This window comes from Oryctolagus cuniculus, chromosome 15 (genome assembly GCF_964237555.1).
Source record: "Oryctolagus cuniculus chromosome 15, mOryCun1.1, whole genome shotgun sequence".
NCBI classification, from domain to species: Eukaryota; Metazoa; Chordata; class Mammalia; order Lagomorpha; family Leporidae; genus Oryctolagus; species Oryctolagus cuniculus.
In genome coordinates this window covers 29,108,214-29,126,285 of record NC_091446.1, presented here as the reverse complement: position 1 = coordinate 29,126,285, position 18,072 = coordinate 29,108,214, and the positions used below count along the sequence as shown (strand labels likewise).

The 18,072-nt window shown below is 53.8% G+C and overlaps 1 protein-coding gene across 8 annotated transcripts in view; it reads left to right on the top strand.

Moving 5' to 3' along the window:
• Window positions 1–18,072, top strand: part of PAX2 (paired box 2) — a 91,693-nt gene that overhangs the window by 16,998 nt on the left and 56,623 nt on the right. For all 8 annotated transcript variants that reach the window (XM_070057376.1, XM_070057378.1, XM_002718656.5 and 5 more), the window contains exon 4: window positions 198–395. In XM_070057376.1, the coding sequence (XP_069913477.1) occupies window positions 198–395 (198 nt within the window). The remainder of the gene's footprint in view (window positions 1–197; window positions 396–18,072) is intronic.

The following is an 18,072-nucleotide window of genomic DNA, read 5'->3' as shown; positions in this document are numbered from 1 at the left end:
GCATCCTCCCAGGGTCCCTCTCTGTGAGTCCCTCGCCCTAGCCAAGAGCCCACTTTGGAAGTGGACTCAGCCACACTGGGCCTTTTCCCTCGGCACTGCTGCCTCTCTCGGAGCAGTGGTTCCCGGCTCCAGAGCCTGCAGCCGCCCCCGCCCCCCGCCCCTCCCCGCCGCTGATCCCACCGACCTTCCCGGGGCAGGTACTACGAGACTGGCAGCATCAAACCGGGCGTGATCGGCGGTTCCAAGCCCAAAGTGGCAACACCCAAAGTGGTGGACAAGATCGCTGAGTACAAGCGGCAGAATCCCACCATGTTTGCCTGGGAGATCCGCGACCGGCTGCTAGCCGAGGGCATCTGCGATAACGACACCGTGCCCAGCGTTTCTTCCATCAACAGGTGAGCAAACCTCCGGGGCCTGCAGGGCGGGGCTCCAGCTCCTGGCTCCAGGGCTCCACTCTTCCTCCTTGCTCCCAGCCCCAAGTCCTTTCGGCAGAGAGAGGGAACGTGGAAGGCAGAAAAAGAGAGGGAGAGATGGACAGACAGGGCTATCTCCTGTTCAGGGCTGGGTGTTCCCTGCCAGGCTTCTCCCGCCGGTGTCCTGGAAATGAATCCAAGTGTTTGTGGTAATTAAGACTCCAAGATTACCCGCCTCGGGATCTAGAGACAATCACAGCCTACAGCCAAAGCCTTTAAAATGCCCAGTGTCTATTCATCGCCTCTGAACAGACTTCCCTTTCTGAAGGCATGCTCCTATCCCCAGGGACAGCCTCCTGTCCTGGCTCCCCCGCCTGCCCTCCCGGCCAGCTCTCACAAAGGTTGCCTCCCAGGAGCCTGCCTTGTTAGCCAGCTCTGCACAAATTTCCGGCCCACAAGCACTTGTGTCCAAGCCTGTGGAGCAAATGCCAGCCAACAGGTAGAGATTGGCAGCAGGTAGAGGAGGTGGACAAAGCTTGGGATGCCAGGCAGGGTAGGAGAAACCAGGACCTTGAGGGTGAACCCAAGTCTTTCTTTGCCCTGGGACAGGTTCAGGCAGGTGCGGTCAACAGGGAATCAGTTTGACATATAGGATAGTTAGGTCTCCTAATCCCCGAAACACCCTAGTGTACTGTGGGAGAACACAGGTGCATACTCCACGCAGGTGCACTCTGGCCAGTGTGCCTGTCTGGGGCTACCAAACAGACAAGGGGCAGTTGGGCCCAAGAACCTGGGCTGGCTTTGCACTTGCAGAACTGTATAACCTCACAGTCGTACACCGAAATCCTGCATCAAGTCACACACCAGTGAGAAGCAGGTCCAGAGCCCTCCGTTTTGAGGCGCCCCCAAATGAGGAGAGGGCTAAGGGTTTCAAGCCCTTGTTATTCTTTGCACTCTTCCTAGGCTCATTATCAGGACAACTAATAATTCAGATGGTGCCTTTTTCTGAATCTGGCATTACGTGTCAAGGGCTTTTTCTTTTTTTTAAATATTTTGCAAATGATATGGAATTATCCCAAATCATCCTGAAAACAGCAGGTAAAATTAGCTGGTAGAATGTACCTTGGCTAAAGAAGATTCCCTCTGCCACACTCGTGCTGTAACGTACTGCGAGGCGACCCCAGAAATTATCCCAGAGTGTGCCATCTGTATTAAAATGGTTATTCAGTTATGAACAGGGTAACATAATACTGATCAGCTAATTATACACCCTCCGAAAAACCTGCAGCTCCCTGGGCCTGGCTCAGCCTGCTATTGAAAGCACAGCGATTTGACTTTCAGACTCCTTCCCAGCTTCCAGGGTGGTTTGGGAGAGGAGGGAGTCCTTTGCATTTAAAAGCTAGGGGAGGAGCCTGCGGAAGCTTTGGGGCTGCGGACCGGTGCCAGTTAGGGAGGGAAAGGGACACAGCCTGGTTTTCTGAGCCATCCGGAGACTCTGCCTTTGGGCTGACTGCTGGTCCTGGGAGTGAGTTGGAGCTGATGTCTTTGAGAGGACAGCAGAGGGGCCAAGAGTGGCCCGGCAGAGGGGCAGCACTGCTGGGACTGGGTGCGGGGTGGTGGAGCGTTTGAGAATGTTTGAAATGTTTGCTGGCTTCGGAGGACCTAGGATGTGTGCTGCTGCTGGAATATGTTTCTTCTGACTTGGGGTGGAGGCACGGAGCACAAGGCGGGTGCCATGGCAGTCCTGCCCAGCACCCCTTGTCCGCTTGCCTCTCAACATGTGCCTCTCGCTGGCTGAGATGTTTCTGGAACCTGGCTCAGGCATGAGTTTAGGAACGCTTTCAGACTGAAAAGCCGTGGCGGGCAGGGGACAGGGGGGCCCAGGATCTCTGGAGGTGCACCCATGAGAACTAGGAGAAAGGAGATGGGTGAGCAGCCTGAGAGATGAGAGCGGGGAAGGGAATGGCCTTAGCTTGACAGCTCTGGCAGCTGCAGACTTGCACAGGGCCCTGTCACACGCACGCTTCCTTTGGGTGTGGAGAAACAGCCACCTGTGGGCAGGTGTTGTGGAGATGAAGAGGTAGTGGGGGGAGAGCAACAGAGAAGCCACTGGCAGCATGAGCAGCCGGCCCTGGGTCCAGAGTTAGGCTTCGTGGCTGGCTTTGTGAGCCAGGGGCACTCAGGCGGTTCTGTTTTGATTTGGGCCAGAATCCTCGCATCGTTCAAGTCTGGAAAAAACTCTTGTTCTTCCCAGTGTGCTGCCTCGTCGAGGATGGGTGGAGGCATCCGGGCCCTGCACCCTCAGCCTCGTCCCTTAGGTGCTGTGCTCTAAAGGGGGAGGGTTTGGTCTCAGCCGTGGAGTTGAACCTTGCAGCCTGATCAACCCAGGATGTTTCTGTGGGCATTGTTAAATGTGGTGCCCTGGGGAACGGGGCTTCCTGGCTTAGAGCGTTGTTGTGGAGGTGCCCCTGCGTTGGGTCCTTCGTGACAGTTAGGAGAGAGGGTGTGCGGGGGCCGGCGGTGGCAAGAACGGGTGTCCACGCATGCTCACCCCCCTGAGCAACCGCTTCTCATCTCCTCCTCCCCAAAACAGAGGCTGTCGCCGCACTTGAAATATGCTGTTATGGTTATAAACTAAATTTCTTCTCCTGCTTTAAAAATGGTTTTGGCATTCTCTGATCCTGTCGCGATACAGACTTGCCGCCCAACCCACGTTCTCCTTCAGCAAACCCACACAGAAATGCCCCTCGGAGCCAACAGAGCCCATCAGGGAGGCCTAAATACTGGGTCACTGATCGCTGAGCGTGGACTTCTCAGCTCGCGTGGCTGCTGTGGAGGGTGGGTGTTTATGAACAGGTGACTTTCCAGCGGAACCTGGTGTGGGAAATGGCCCGGAGGGGACGGGATGGAGGGAGATCCACGCTGCTGCAAGGGAGGAAAGTCGCCTGGTTACTAGGCAGGGAGGATTTTCCTGATCACATGCCAGAGTCTTCCGCACTGCCTGTGCTCTGGGTGTGGATGTAGTGCCTGTGAAAGACGGCGCAAACTCTGGACGTGTGGGGCTCCCTACGAGCCCCAAGTGCGTCCTCATGGGATGAGCTGCCAGTAAGGGCATCATCGCTTTCTCGCCTCCGTAGTCCACTCCTCATCTCTTGGGCTCTGGGTGCTCTGTCCCTAGAGCTTGGAGTAGACCCGTCCACAGTCTGTCTTGCTGGTGCATCCTTTCCCTTGCCTGTTGGGCGCCAGGAGAGCACAGTGGTTCTCCCAGCAATGGCAACACTGGCTGCAAGCAGGCTTCAGCCCCAGCGCTGTCCAGCTGTCCATTCGGTTCCCCCTGCCACACCCCACGCTTGTCAGTCTCGGATCTTCACAGACGTTTGGCAGTAGAGTGGGTTTTGCTCAAGGGCCTCTGCAGATGAGCTGGAAGCCACTCATCCTAGCCAAGAGAATGTTGAAGACATAGTCCGGGCCAGGGTCTGATCCTCCATCTCTGGAACTCAGGTTCCAGAATGTTGTACGTTTGGCCCTTGGATCATGAAGCTGGGCCAGAGGGATGGCGTTGCTCGCCACATCTCCATACCCTTACAGCTGTTTGGTGGTCAAGGCTACTGGTCTCATGGCAAAGAGCCAGGGCAAGTTGATAAGTTAATGAAAAACACTCCTACCCACAGAGGAATGGGAAAACAAGGACAGAGGACTTGCCTTCCATGGCTGTCCTGAGCCTAGCATGCAGGAGCGTGGATGGCAGGCACTCATGCCAGTTTCTGTCTGTGAAGTCCTGCTCACCTAGTTGTTAAGGTCACCCGTCGTTAGAGGAACAGGCGAAACAGACATGGCCACCCATCTGACTCTTCAAAAGGAGCTGGAGCTGTCCTCCGGAGCAGCCTGTATGTGTCTCCTTACTTGTTTTAGCCCGGACTTCTTGGCCAGCAGTCGTATCTGTCTGACTGCCTCTCTGTTGGCTGGCTCCGTGGGTGTTCAGGCCGCAAAACAGCTCTCAGGTGAGGGCGATGGCTGGTTGCCCTGAGCTCTTATCTCAGCTGGCAGCCCGGAGGAGCGGCAGACCCGAGGGCTCGTTCCTAGCAAAGCGGGTTTTGGAAGATGGGTGTTGGAGGGTGATGCAAAGAAGAAAAGAGAAGGGGAAACCTCAAATAAATAAATAAATAAATTGTGTCCCAACTGTTCTGAGAACTCAATAAAACAATCACATCAAATATGAAGAGGCATAAATCTTGTGTCTGTGCAGGTAACCTACTCAATTGCTTTTATTATCGCTCAGGCTACCTCCATTTATTACCGTCCACGGCCGGGGCCAAGGAGGCACGTGGAGGGTGGTCTCCACTGCAATCCTACACCCCGAGAGGCAACAATCAGCCCATACAGCCAGGGGTTCCGGTGGGCGCCCGGGAAGGGCCCATCTGTCTGCATGAAAACCAATCAATAACTCTGTAACCAGAGCCCTTGTCACAGGGAAATGGACAACACAACAGTTCAATAGAAGGGCCACAAGGGGAATTAGCCAAGTGGAGATGGGGCCAGGCAGGAGCGGCCCCTGGGGAAGGGAATCAGGGGTGCCTGGGGACGGAGAGCCTGATGGGGGCACCGGGCTGCCGCAGGGAGCTCAGTGGCTTCACATGTGCGTTGGCACAAGGTGGGGGAAGGAGAGGCAGCGGTTGGAGCTGGGGTGGCAGGGAACAGGTATTTGGGGGGCATTTGGGGATTGGGCTTGTTGTGCTGCACACGGCATGTGGTTGTGGGGTGCTTTGGACTGAGATCGTACAGTTTCTAGAGGAGTAGTGGGGAACTCATCACACCCCCCTTCTTCCCCCAGGAAGCCTGCGCTTTGAAGAGGGGGCTTCCCAGGAGCCCACATGGGCTGCAGGTCCCGGCTCCCAGTCTTCTCAGCAGGGACCCTGTCATCTGCTCTCAGCCCTTAACTGTTCTGCAACTTGCCTGTTAGTGCTCAGGCTGCCCCTAGCTCCTCCTTGTTGCTACCTGGTGTTGGAGTTCTTGGATTAAAAGGCAAATGTACGCACTGGAGAGAATTCCCTTTTCACTTCCTGTCCTTGAAAAGAATGCAGTAAATGCTGCTCATCTGACCTGCGAACTCTGAGTCCCTGCTGCTGCTTCTCATGCCCCCCCCCCCCCCCCCCCCCGGTGTCCAGAGTCAGGTCCTTGCGGGAGCAGCAGCTACAGGTGCAGCTCTGCCTCGGGCAGCTCGCCCAGCTGCACGGCTGTGTGGAAGGAAAGCAGAAAGTCTCCTGGGACCTGAGGACTGGGAACAGTGTCCCACAGCCAGTGCCCACACAGAAGGGCGATTCTGGACAGGTGAAGAGTTGTATCACCCGGGGTTCATCTGTCTACCCCTGAACTACTGGGCTGAGCCGGGTTTTCTCCTGTTGAACAGGCTGTTTCCGTGCTGCACGGGTGTAGGTAGAATGTATTCACAGTGGTTTCCCAAGTGTAGAGATTTGTGTGTGTGTGTCTCCCTGTGTCTGTTCCCGGGTGAAAGGGCGCTAAGGCCAAGAGGAGGAAAGGGAGGCGGGCCCTCGGGCGTGACCCACAGTGGCAGGGAAAGGCTGCACTGCCTTGTCCTTGGGCCCACCCTGTCAATCACCGAGGCAGACAATCAGGGTAACGGGCCTGGGCTGAAGATTCCTCAGTTGATGATTTGGGCAAACTGGGGCTGAATTTCCCTCTGATTATTGTGTGCCCTAGAATGTTGTAGTCCAATTAGCCCCTGGTAAGGCAGGCTTTGCTGCAGCAATGCCACCTTTGTGGTAAATGTTGGTGTGACCAGCACGCCTCCTCACTTTGACACCTGAGTCGCAGCCCAATTGGCAGGACTGGTTAGGGACCAAATGCATAAGTAGCTAAGAAGATGGTCTTCCCGGTACAATTCATCCTCTAGAGCAGTGATCCAGTGACCCGCAAGGCCAGGGCCCCAGTAGGAGGCGTGGCCACAGCACTGGGAGCTTTCCCCAAGGTCAGGCTCCAGGCCCAGTCTTACAGATGGCAAGAAGAGGCCCTGTGTGGCAGGAACCTTGCTTGGTGCCAGGACTGAGGCACGGTGGCTTAGGCCAGCATCCCATGTGAACACCAGCTTGAGTCCAGCTGCTCTGCTTCCAATCCAGCTTCCTGCCAATGCACCTGGGAAGGCAGGACACAGTGGCCTGAGTGATTGGGCTCCTGCACCCAAGCGGGAGACCCAGGTGGAGGAATGCTTGCTGGCAACTGGAAAAGATTGGAGTCCAGGTGGAACATGACAGCAATGGCAGATACCTTGGGGAGAAGGAGGGCTCGTACAGGGGAGCTTTTGGGGGTGGGGAGGGGGGATGAGAAGAGAATGGCCTGGCCCTGGAGAAGGGGCAGGCCCTGTGGACTCCAAATCCTTCCCCAGTAATCCCTGGGAACTCTCAGGTGGGAGAGGAGGCAAGGAGGGGAGGAGACAGAGTGGCTATAAAGCCAGGCTCCACCCACAACTTATCTTCAACAACTCCCCAAGCAACTGGAAGCTTGCTCTTCTTTTCATTTTCCCCGCATTTTATTTGTTTATTATTATTATTATTATTATTATTTTTGACAGGCAGAGTGGACAGTGAGAGAGAGAGACAGAGAGAAAGGTCTTCCTTTTGCCGTTGGTTCACCCTCCAATGGCCGCCGCGGCTGGCGCGCTGCGGCTGGCGCACCGCGCTGATCCGAAGGCAGGAGCCAGGTGCTTCTCCTGGTCTCCCATGGGGTGCAGGGCCCAAGCACTTGGGCCATCCTCCACTGCACTCCCTGGCCACAGCAGAGAGCTGGCCTGGAAGAGGGGCAACCGGGACAGAATCTGGTGCCCCGACCAGGACTAGAACCTGGTGTGCTGGCGCCGCAAGGCGGAGGATTAGCCTAGTGAGCCGCGGCGCCGGCCCCCGCATTTTATTTGTAAGGCAGAGAGATCCTCCATCCACTGGTTCTCTCCCCAAGTACCTGCAAGAGCCAGGACTGGGCCAGGCTGAAGCCAAGAGCCCTGAACTCCACTGGGCTCTCCACACTGGGTGGCAGGGACCTAAATATTTGAGCCATCTTCGGCTGCCTCCCAGGGCATGCGTTAGAAGGGAGCTGGGTTAGAAGCAGAGCAGTCGGGACTCCAGCCAGGCACTGCGATCATGGGAGGCAGGCATCCTAAACAACAGCTTAACTCCTGTCCTGCACATCCATCCCTCGTTTGTTTTTAAAGAGACGACATGATGAGAAGATGCTTTGTTTTCCAAGAGTATCCTACTGGCCAAGGAAAACACGGCTTTGGCCCAGGCCCACCCTTGGGCCAACAGTGGGCAGCCCTTGTCCTCCGTAACTGGACATGCCTACCTCTGTGCTTTAGACCTGCGCAGGAACCTCAGTGCAGGCACAGTGGGGTGACAGAGCATTTCCTTGGTCCAAGGGCTCCCGGAGAAGGACAACATATAATGCCTCGTGGCCAGGGAAGAGAGCAATGTGGATGGAAGGGGACGAGAAGTAAGGAAGAGAGAGGAAGGGGGCAAGGAAGCAGGGCAGTGGAAGGGGGAGGTCGGGGAGCTGGGCTGGCTTGGAGGAGCTTGTTTGGGACTGGTGTGCATGGCCGGCACAGAACCGGCAACTACTGAGCTTGGAAAGAAAGTGGGGACCGGATTCTGCCCGTATCTGAGCCGGCGCCTTTGGCACCCTGTAAGGTCTTAGAAGTGGCTGGAGGGAGCTGGAGCTCCTGGCAGCTGGTGGTCCAGGTTAAGGGCCCAAGGGTGATGCAGGAGAGAAGAGGAGGGCCAGCCAGAGAGAGAAGGGTGGGCAGGTGTCTGAGAAGAGGATGGAGCAAAGGCAGTGGCATGGGAGGGAGAAGTCGCCGGCGATGGAGGGAGCTGCAGGAGCACAGCGTGTGACGCTGGCCATCTGCAAGGCTGGCTGGCAGTGGCTGTGGGACTGCTGCAGTGCAGGTGCCCGGCAGCGTCCTGGCAGGTGGGAGGAGGGTGAGCAGAAGAGAAGCCGACAGGAAGGGAGGGAGGTCCGCGCTCCCTGGGGTTCCAGCTTAGCGCCTCTCCAGCCGGCCTCCCTGCTCTCTACTTGCTCCCCCTGCAGTCCTGCCTGAGCTGCAGTGATCTCCGCTGCAGCGACCCAGGCACGGAGAAAGCCAGAGCACGTGACTGGCGGTTCCCAGCAGCGCTGCGAGACAGGGCAGCGGGCGGCCAAGAGGACTCGGTTCACCTTGCAGGCACAGTGGAGTCAGGAGGTCAGGAAAAGGAAGAGAGGGCGGGTGGCAGAATGGGGGGGACAAAGGGGTCCTGGGGTTTGAGCAAATAGGAGTGAGGCTGGGGGCAACTCTCCCTGAGCCTGGTGCTCCCCATTGGGCCCAGGGGCTTCACGGGACCCAGCTGCCCAGCCCATGTCTGGCAGGCAGGTAAAGGAAGCTGAAGGAGACCCCAAGCCCTGCAGGCTGTGTTGTGCCTGCCTGACCATGGTGGCAGTCAGCGGGGAGACCCTCGTTTCTGCGCCTTATCCCATGAGCTCGTGTCCTGATTCTCTCGTGCAGAGAAGCCAGTGGCTCTGTGTCGGGGCCCTGCATGGCTCTGCCGTGCGGCGCGTGTGGACTGATGGTGTCTGGGAAGCTGGGAAGCTGCATGAATGGCCCTGGCGTCTTGGGGAGCACCCAGAAGGAGTCACTCTCAGCAGGCTGGGAGCTGATGGCTGCTGTGCGGGAGGTTTCTGGCTGAGGGATGACTGGGTCACAGCGTCGTGCGAAAGTCCCTGCTGCTGCCTGGACAGCCTGCCCGTTGGAGCCGTATGGAACGCTAGCCTAAGAGGGTAGAAGCCCTGATGGGTCTGGCAGTGGGGTCCTGTGGGTCCCCCCACAGTCCTTGTGCAGGCACGCAGCTGGGTGTGAGCCTGGTGAACAGTGTGTGGGGGCTGCACCGAGGTGCATGTGCTGCTGCCCCAGGAGAAATGGTAGCCGTTGCCGACTCCCCAGGGACAAAGCCCAAGACAGCTGTCCCCTTCTCCTGTCCCTTACCCATCTCCTTCCTTCTTGTTCCTCAGCTTAGCTGGTTTGGGTTAGGAGGCCAATCTCAGTGCACTCTAACTGAAGAGAGAATGTGATAAGGAAGGCCATCCTCCCTCTAGGGACGCATCGGGGTTTCAGGTTCCCTGCCCTCCTGCCTCTCTAAGGAGCTGACACTGGGGCAGCAGCCTCTTGGCTCTCCATGACAGCCTGGCCTCCAGGAAGGACCGGGTGAAGGAGGCATGCCCGGGGCTGGGACTTGGTCTCCACCCAATCTCGAAGGTCCCGGGAGGGAAGATCTAATAGAGTTCTGGGTGAGAGAGGGAGAAAGTGGGGGAGAAACAGCAGAAGACAGGCAGAGGCGCAGAAGCCTTCCAACTGGTCTGTGGGTCGCGCCCTGGGCTCTCTGCAGAGGGTCCAGCACCAGCAGGGGTCCAGCTCCCTCTGGGCCCCTGCCCTCCCACCCAGCACTGGCACATTTGCCTCTCCCCCCACCCTCGCGTCCCCTTCCCTTGGCCTGGAAGATCACGCAGACTCCTTAGGAGATGACCTCCAGGGCAGGTACAAAAAAAGTTGAGAGAAATTCATTTCATGGCCAGTGGCTGCTTAGGGAAGACGATTCCAGCATCTGAATGTGATAAATGTTAACTGAGCATTAATCGCATTAAAGAGGGCCCTATAAACTTTTCATTTCTAATTAAATTCGTCCAGTGATGCTGCCCAAGCGAGTACTCTGGGCCTTTGTTTATGTGCAAAATTAAAATGCAAATACAGTGGGATTTATTTCCAGGAGTGAAGTGATGGGCTGGACCTCTGACGACTGGTCTCTGGGCCTGTCAGGCCAGGGGACCCCTTCTTTGCAGGTGCTGTCCCTCTTGTGACAGACCCTGGTGGGAAGGGAGAGGCCAGAGCTCAAGGTCACACACGGTCGGGAATGGGGAGAAGGTGTGCAGAGAACTGAAGAGAAGGAGGAAAAGGCAAGAGATGGTCCAGGAACACGGGGAGGCCTTGTCCTGACTTCTGAGACTCCCTCCCTGCCCCCCTGACTCACCCCACTAGGAGACCAGGCCCCCAAAAGCTTGCTTGTGAATTACAGCGTTGCAAGCCTGCTCTGCAGCTCTGAGAGGAAGGGGTGCCTGGGAGAGCGCATCTGGAGGAAGCAGCCCCCCACCCTGCGTCTGTGGGGCTGCTCCTAGAGGGACTGAGTGGTCATCAGCAGGGAGGGCTCAGGGCCTGGGTTTGAGGGTCCACTGCTGTCCCCGTCACTGGGCTCTTCCTGCCAGTGCCCAGCGGCATGGACGGTGGAGCATGGAGGCGCCAGGGAGGAGGGCGTTGTGCACACACGCATGCAGCCTTTGTAAGGCGGGGAGGGGGCGGTTGCTCAGAATACATACACGTCCCTTGGACAGAGTCCTTTAGTGCACGGTCCCTTCTTTGAAGATTTATTTATTTATTTTGAAAGAGTTACAGAGAGAGAAGGAGAGACACATGGAGAGAGGTCTTCCATCCGCTGGTTCACTCCCCAGATGTGAGCCAGGACTGAGCCAGACTGAAGCCAGGAGCTTCTCAGGTCTCCTACACGGGTTGCAGGGGCCCAAGCACTTGGGCCATCTTCTGCTGCGTTCCCAGGCCGTAGCAGAGAGCTGGATCCAAAATAGAGCGGCGGCCAGGACTTGAACCAGCACCCATATGGGATGCCAGTGATGGCTTAACTTGCTATGCCACCATGCCGGCCCTGCCACGGTCCCTTTGATGAGAGTGGCAACCCTGCTGAATGGAGCCACCTGAACTTCCTGTTTACTAAGACATAAATTAAGTCGAAGGAAGAGAAAACCTGGATGAGAAAAATCATTTGAGTTGATCAGTTAGAGACCCTGGGAGATAGCTGCAGTGCTCTGTGGATAAGGAAGCTGTAAATAGCACTGCAAAGTAGAGACAGGGAATGGAGGTAGGAGAGATGATAAAAGCAGAGCAGTAAATCACGTACAGGGTCCACGTACACAGGTCTGCACCAGATTGACGCCACGCTCTGCGCAATCCACAGCTTGGGCCGACGATGTGTGCAGTGTGGAGAGGTGGCCTGGGTGCACCGCGGGCAAGCTGCTGCCTGTGCTGGGTGCTGGGAGTGAGCCGTCAGCTGCACTGGCCAGGGTCTGTAGGCATGGACGCAGCCGGGTGAGGTTTTAGAGGTCTGAAACTTGAGTCTCTGGTGAGCTGGACCCACATTCTAATGGCTCTCCAAGGTGGCAATCCATTCCCAGAATGCCATCTGCTTGACTGATTTTTTTTTTAATAACTGCTACCATTGTCCTGTTTAGTCTGTTGTATTCTGGGCTATTCTCTTCCTCTTTAGTGTTCACGTATGTCTCAGAAATGCACAAGCACCTGCCAACAAACAGGTTAATGACTGTGGTAACTCCCAAACATCTGGATGAAAACCAAAAACTCGGGTCAGTCATCTATAAAGGTTGCCAATATGATGCCAACGGTCTGGCAGTTTAGAAACATCCACATAATTGATGGAGTTTCTCCGTTCTTAACCCAGGCACAGAAGCACACCTGCAGAAATATCTGTTTTGGAGAGAAAATGGTCTGGGACACAGGAGGCTGTGGTCAGAAAGCATCTCTGATGCCTGTGGGCCTGGTTCCTGATTCAAAGAGGGGCTCCGTTGGGCCCTGCAGTTCGATGGAGAGCTGGTGGGGAGCACGTTTCGTGTCCGAACAAGCAGGGCAGAGGGCACCTTGGTTCCCCTGGAGTCGCTCAGCAGAGCGGATCACTTAGTCCAGATAAGCTTTGCCTGTCTGCTGGGTCTGGCGTCCATGAGGGAGTCCTCTCTGCCATCCTCAGGAAGGATACTGGGTAGGGCCTTCCCGTTGTGTACTCACTCATTCAGAAAACCCTGGCTAAGCACCCACAGTGTTTCAGGCGATTCCCACAAAGCTAGGAGGCTAGGGGCAGAGTCTGGCTCCAGCTTCCCTGTCCCTGAGTGTGTGATGGGGTCAATCTCCATTTCCCGTGACCTTCCCACGTGCCCTTGTATACTGTGGTGACCATCACGCGCCTCTCTCATGAGTGTGAAGTTTGCTAATCCACATAAACCTGCTCGGGATCACACCTGGGACATCTGAAGTGCCCAATGAATGTTAGTTATTCTTACTGCAATTTGGTAATCGCCAGGTGTGTATTTTTGTGAGGTGTTGATGTCAGTGTGTGTGCATTCTGATTTGTGTGTGCGTAAACCCTGGAATCTTTTCAATAAAAAATGTAGAAGAGCTTAAAGGTTCTTCTGCAAATAGGATTGTGTGTGGTGAAAGGCCGTGAGGCTGAGGCTCCCCTGTGAGCCCCGCTGGATCTAGGAAGGAGGCCTGCTCTGTGTATTTCCAGAAGAAGACAATGCCTGACCCTGACCAGAGTTAGACAGGCGTCCCCTCATCCCCTTAGAGAGGCCAGGCTCCGCGTGTGTGCGTGCGCGCGGATGTGGGGACTTGTGCACTGCACCCTCTGTCTCTTGGATGAGCCTGTTGTTGCTGTTTGAGGAGTTGAAGGTTGGCATTTTCTGGACTTCATGGCATTTTCATGGGTTGTGGTGCTTTGCATTTTGTAGTTTTTTTTTTTTTTTAAGACACAGTGAAAGGGTAGAGGGGAGAAGTCCTTACTTGATGGGTTTGAAGCATTCCTCTGAGCCGTAAATGTCATAGAGGGGAGAGGAAGGAGAGAGAAAGAGAAAGAGGAGGGAAGGAGAAGAGAGAAGATGGAGATAAGACAAAGGAGGAAGGAGAAGGACAGGGAGAAGTGAGCAAGCACTGGACAAACTGAGACCAAGCCTCCCTGCTGTTGGCCGACATCTCTGGATATGCCAGAGGACATGGCAGCTTGATAATCACAATAATTCTTTCCATTTTGTTAAGGGGTAAAAGATTTTAAGAAAAAAATCTTAGGAAAAAAATTGACTTTGAGCTTAATCTGTTTGGAGCAGTGACTCAAAGTAACAGGACAAGTGCAAATTCTCCCAGTTCCTCTGTGCCAGCAAAAGCAGAGACGAAAAGCGGTTTCCCAAATGCAGAGTCCTGTTCCTGCCGCAGGTTCCCCCGCAGCTCAGGTAGGTCAGCAAGTTCTGTCTCTGGGCTTCAGCAACATGCACACCCACTGCTTCACAGTCACTTCTGTGCTCTTTTTTCTTTTTTTTTTTTTTAAGTTAATTTATTTAAAAAGCAGAGTTACAAAGAGGCAGAGGCAGAGAGAGAGAGAGAGAGAAAGGTCTTCCATCCTCTGGTTCACTTCCCAAATGTCTGCAACAGGCAGAGGTGGGGCCAGTCTGAAACCAGGAGCCAGGAGCTTCTTCTGGATCTCCCACATAGGTTCAGGGAGCCAAGCACTTGGGCCATCTTCTGCTGTTTTTCCAGACCATAGCAGAGAGCTGGATGGGAAGAGGAGCAGCCGGGACTCGAACCGGTGCCCACATGGGATGCCAGCACTACAGGCTGGGGCTTTAACCCGTTGCACCACAGCACTGGCCCCCCTCATGTGCTCTTTCTGACCTCTCCCCTGGGTCTCAAATTTAATACCTAGATTCCATTATCTCCTCATTAATACCCACCGGCTGATAAAGGTCCTGATTTTTAAAATTAGGACATAAATTTTCTAGAAGAGCTGAATTTGAATCCTGAGAGTTCAATTATCCTTAAAAAAAAATTTTTTTTTTTTTTTTGAAATATACAACATGTTTGAGGGCTCCCTCCTCCTTTTTGCCAACATCACCGCAGGCCCAGCTGCTGCCTCTCTGTGTCTGTGTGCAGTGGTGGAGGCTGTGAGCCCCAGCTCCTGCCACTGTCCAAATGAAAGAGAGGCCAAGGACACACCCACACCTGCCCCTCACACTGCACACTCGCAGTTTTTGCACTTCTTGGCTTAAACACACACACACACACCTACCTTGATTTGTCTTTGGAGTTTATGTACATTAGCACACATGTATACATGTTTGCATACATGCATATGCCAATCTCATGGCTGCTTCCCTCATAAGCCATCTTGTATTCCTAATAATAATAATAACAAGTGCTCACTGTAGTAGGGACTGTTTTAAGCATGTTGCATGTATTCATTGATTTAAGTATCAAAACAACCCCTTAGGGCTTTATAGGATTGTTTGTAGATGAGGTAACTGGAGTACAGAGAAGTTAAATAACTTGCTCAAGGTCACAGCTGTGTAGCAGAACTAAGCCTTGAACCTGTGCTCTAAAACCCATGGACTTCTCCACTGCGCCAAACTTCATATCTACTTTGGAGCAAAGGAAGTGGAAACTTGAGTAATCTCTTGGGGAACCCTATAATTCTGCAGTCTCAAGCCCAGCTATGTGTTCATTCCTTTACGCATGAGCTCAGAACAAGGACCCTGTGTCGTGGTAGAAGGCCGCGCCTACCACACGCACTGTGCTCGTCCCTGGGGTGTGTCCCTCAGTGCAGGCCACTGCTGAGCCACGTCATCTGGGGCTGCTGGAAAGGAAGGAGGCACTGCCGGCCAGAGCTGCGGAGTAGAGTGGGGGCATCTGCAGTGAGGTGGGCGCCAGGACCGGTGGGGTAAGGTCGGAACCGTTCAGTGGAGGAGGGGCAGTCTGCTTCCAAGGCAAGCAAACTGAGTATTCCATTGCCAGGGGGAGATTTGATCTGCATCCACAGAATCTTGCTTCTGGAAAGTCCCCCAGACTGGAGTAAGCTAAAAAAGCTACAGGGATGGACCCTCTCGCCCACAAGCACATTGAAAAGGCAATTAAAGCAATTACCGAATCATACACCACCACCCAGGTCCAACATCATTACTCAACCCACATCACCAAGGAGACTCCCATTAACCTAATCTGGGAGACACGTATTACGGGGAAAAAAGATGCTGATATGATCAATGAACACAATAATTCAAAGCAGAAACACAGACCCTGCCACCAAACAATACTCACATTCCTCCAGCTCAGTGTTACACAAAGTGCAGTCACCTCCATACAATGCCACGAAACACCAAGTACCAAACCCTAAGCCAGCTGCCGGAATGTGTCGACACAATGCACTCCACGGCAACACACACACAATTCAAACTCTCCATCCACAGGCACGGCTGTCCACAAAGCCCAAGTCATGTGACCGCTTGGGCGATAGTAAACAGCGGTCAGACGTGCAGCGATGGAGTCAGCAGGGCAACACCCAGCGCCTCTACCCACCCGGCCTCCCCAGGCACAGGGCAGCCTGCCAGGGAGCAGAGGCACCGTCGCCTTTCGCCAGCAGGTGGATGTGTCCAGATCTTGCTCCAGCAAGGCCTCGGGCTCTCATTGCTTCTAAGAGACTGAACTGTCCCCTGAGCCTGCTTTCTGAGACAGGACAAATCAGCTCTATCCTGGCTGGGGTTTAATAAGACTTGGCTGTTCCTGAAAATGACAGAGCTCCAGGGAAGGAGGGCAGGGTGGGGGTTGGGGGAAGCTCGCCGAGCTGGGTGCAGGAATTCCGCTTCCTCTAGCGAGCCTGCCTTCTGCGGCCATTCCGGAGCCAAAGCCCTCTTGCTGGGTGTTCACTGAGTATCGATTCAGTCTGCAAGCAATTTTAATATTTCTTCAGGGACTTTCCAGCAACAGCACAAGTCATTAATTCACCCTCCCAAATTGCTTATTCAATAGCAGGAACATGGCTCCTGAATAAAGTCCCAGAATTTATGTGACTCGCACGAGTCAGGAGGTCAAACAACTGTTATGGAGCGAAGTTAAAAATCCAAATAAAATATTGACACTTTTTTGGGGAGGGGGAGGGGGAAGCAAAGGTATTTAAAATAGGTTTTTGTTGCAATGCCCCCAGGATAAAGAATGGAAGGAGACTGAAGACAAGTTGGAGTTTATAAAATCAATGGAATTTATTGCACCTCTACTTGGCATTCAATAATTCTCTCATTTCCACATCACCCCCCCATCCTAGCCTTAGACAGAGAGATGCACAGGTACACAAACGCACGTCTATGCACATCAGTGCCGGGTGCACAGACCAGTGTGAAAGCACAGCTGTGAGGCGAGACTCTCAAGTGCCCTAGGCAGGCAGCAGAGATGGGTGTGGACTCCGTGTGGCTGATGTTTGACAGAAACAGGCCCAACCTGGCAGACAGTCATGAAGCAGATTTTGATAAATCTATCTGCTGTTATAAATCTAGATCAATATATTACAGCAGGCATGAATATAAAGATACACTAATCACAGAAGTGACTTCTAAAAATGTAGAAACGAGAGACACATCCATACGCGGTATCCTCACGCGGTCATGTACGTGATTTGGAAGACACATGGTTGGCTGGATAGCTAGGGAGGGAGGGAGGATTTGTAAAATCTACCCCAAAACCTACCAGTGCGAATAAAATACACTGACATTCCAGCCACTTAAATTTTTTTTTTTTTTTTTTTGGACAGGCAGAGTTAGACAGTGAGAGAGAGAGAGACAGAGAGAAAGGTCTTCCTTTTTCAGTTGGTTCACCCCCCAAGTGGCTGCTACAGCTGGTACGTAGCAGCCAGCACGCTGCATCGATCCGAAGCTAGGAGCCAGGTGCTTCTCCTGGTCTTCCATGCAGGTGCAGGGCCCAAGCACTTGGGCCAACCTCCACTGCCTTCCCGGGCCACAGCAGAGAGCTGGACTGGAAGGGGGCAACCGGGACAGAACTGGCGCCCCGACCGGGACTAGAACCCTGGGTGCCGGCACCACAAGCAGAGGATTAGCCTAGTGAGCCGTGGTGCCAGCCTAAAAATGTGGTTTGTTTGTAACACAAGTGTGTGAGGCTTACCACGTGTATCTGTGGCACACCCACGAGAGCAGGAAGCAGGTTTGGAATCATTGCCGCGTGCAATTTCTGTTCTTCACATAGGCATTTGTTCAGTTGTCTGAAGGAGAAAATGTGTCCATGCCCAAATAGTTAAACATAAAGAAATATTAATATAGAAATTTCCAGAAGAGGTCAGCCTGTAGTCACTGGAGTCACAGATCTGGCTGCAAAGTCTGGCTTGAGTGCTGTCGTGCTTCTGACCTTGGGCAAACTGCTTATCCTGCTCTGGTCTCCTAGGTGAGGTAGACAGCGTGCCTGTTGGTAGAGCTGTGTATGCAGGACGGATGAGAAGACACATCTGCTACAACGCCTGCCTTACAGTGAACAGAAAGAAATGATGTTATTTGTATTACTAAAGCTATCATTTCACTATTTACTATTTTGTATTTATATTAGTTACACGATTTATATTTATAAAAACTATACCATTGTTATTTGTACTGCTACTCTATGCAGCTGTCTAGGCAGCCCTGGCTCCTATCGTCTGCTCCAGATGTGCAAGACTCCTCTACCCAGCGGTTAGTAGCGTAGGCTATGGAGTGAGACGTTTGCGTTTTATATTCCGGTTCTGTTACATAGCAGCTGTGTGATCCTCGGCGAGTTGCCTGACCTCTCAGAGCCTCAGCTACGAGAACAGGGATAATAATCTTAATAATCTGTAGAACAGGGATAATAATCTTCACTAGCTGTTTTGAGAATTAAGGAATCCACAGAAAGTTCTTAGCATAGTGCCTAGTACATGGTCACCCACTCTGTCTCCTAAGGTTCTGTTATTGTTATGATTAAAATAATAATATTCATTTG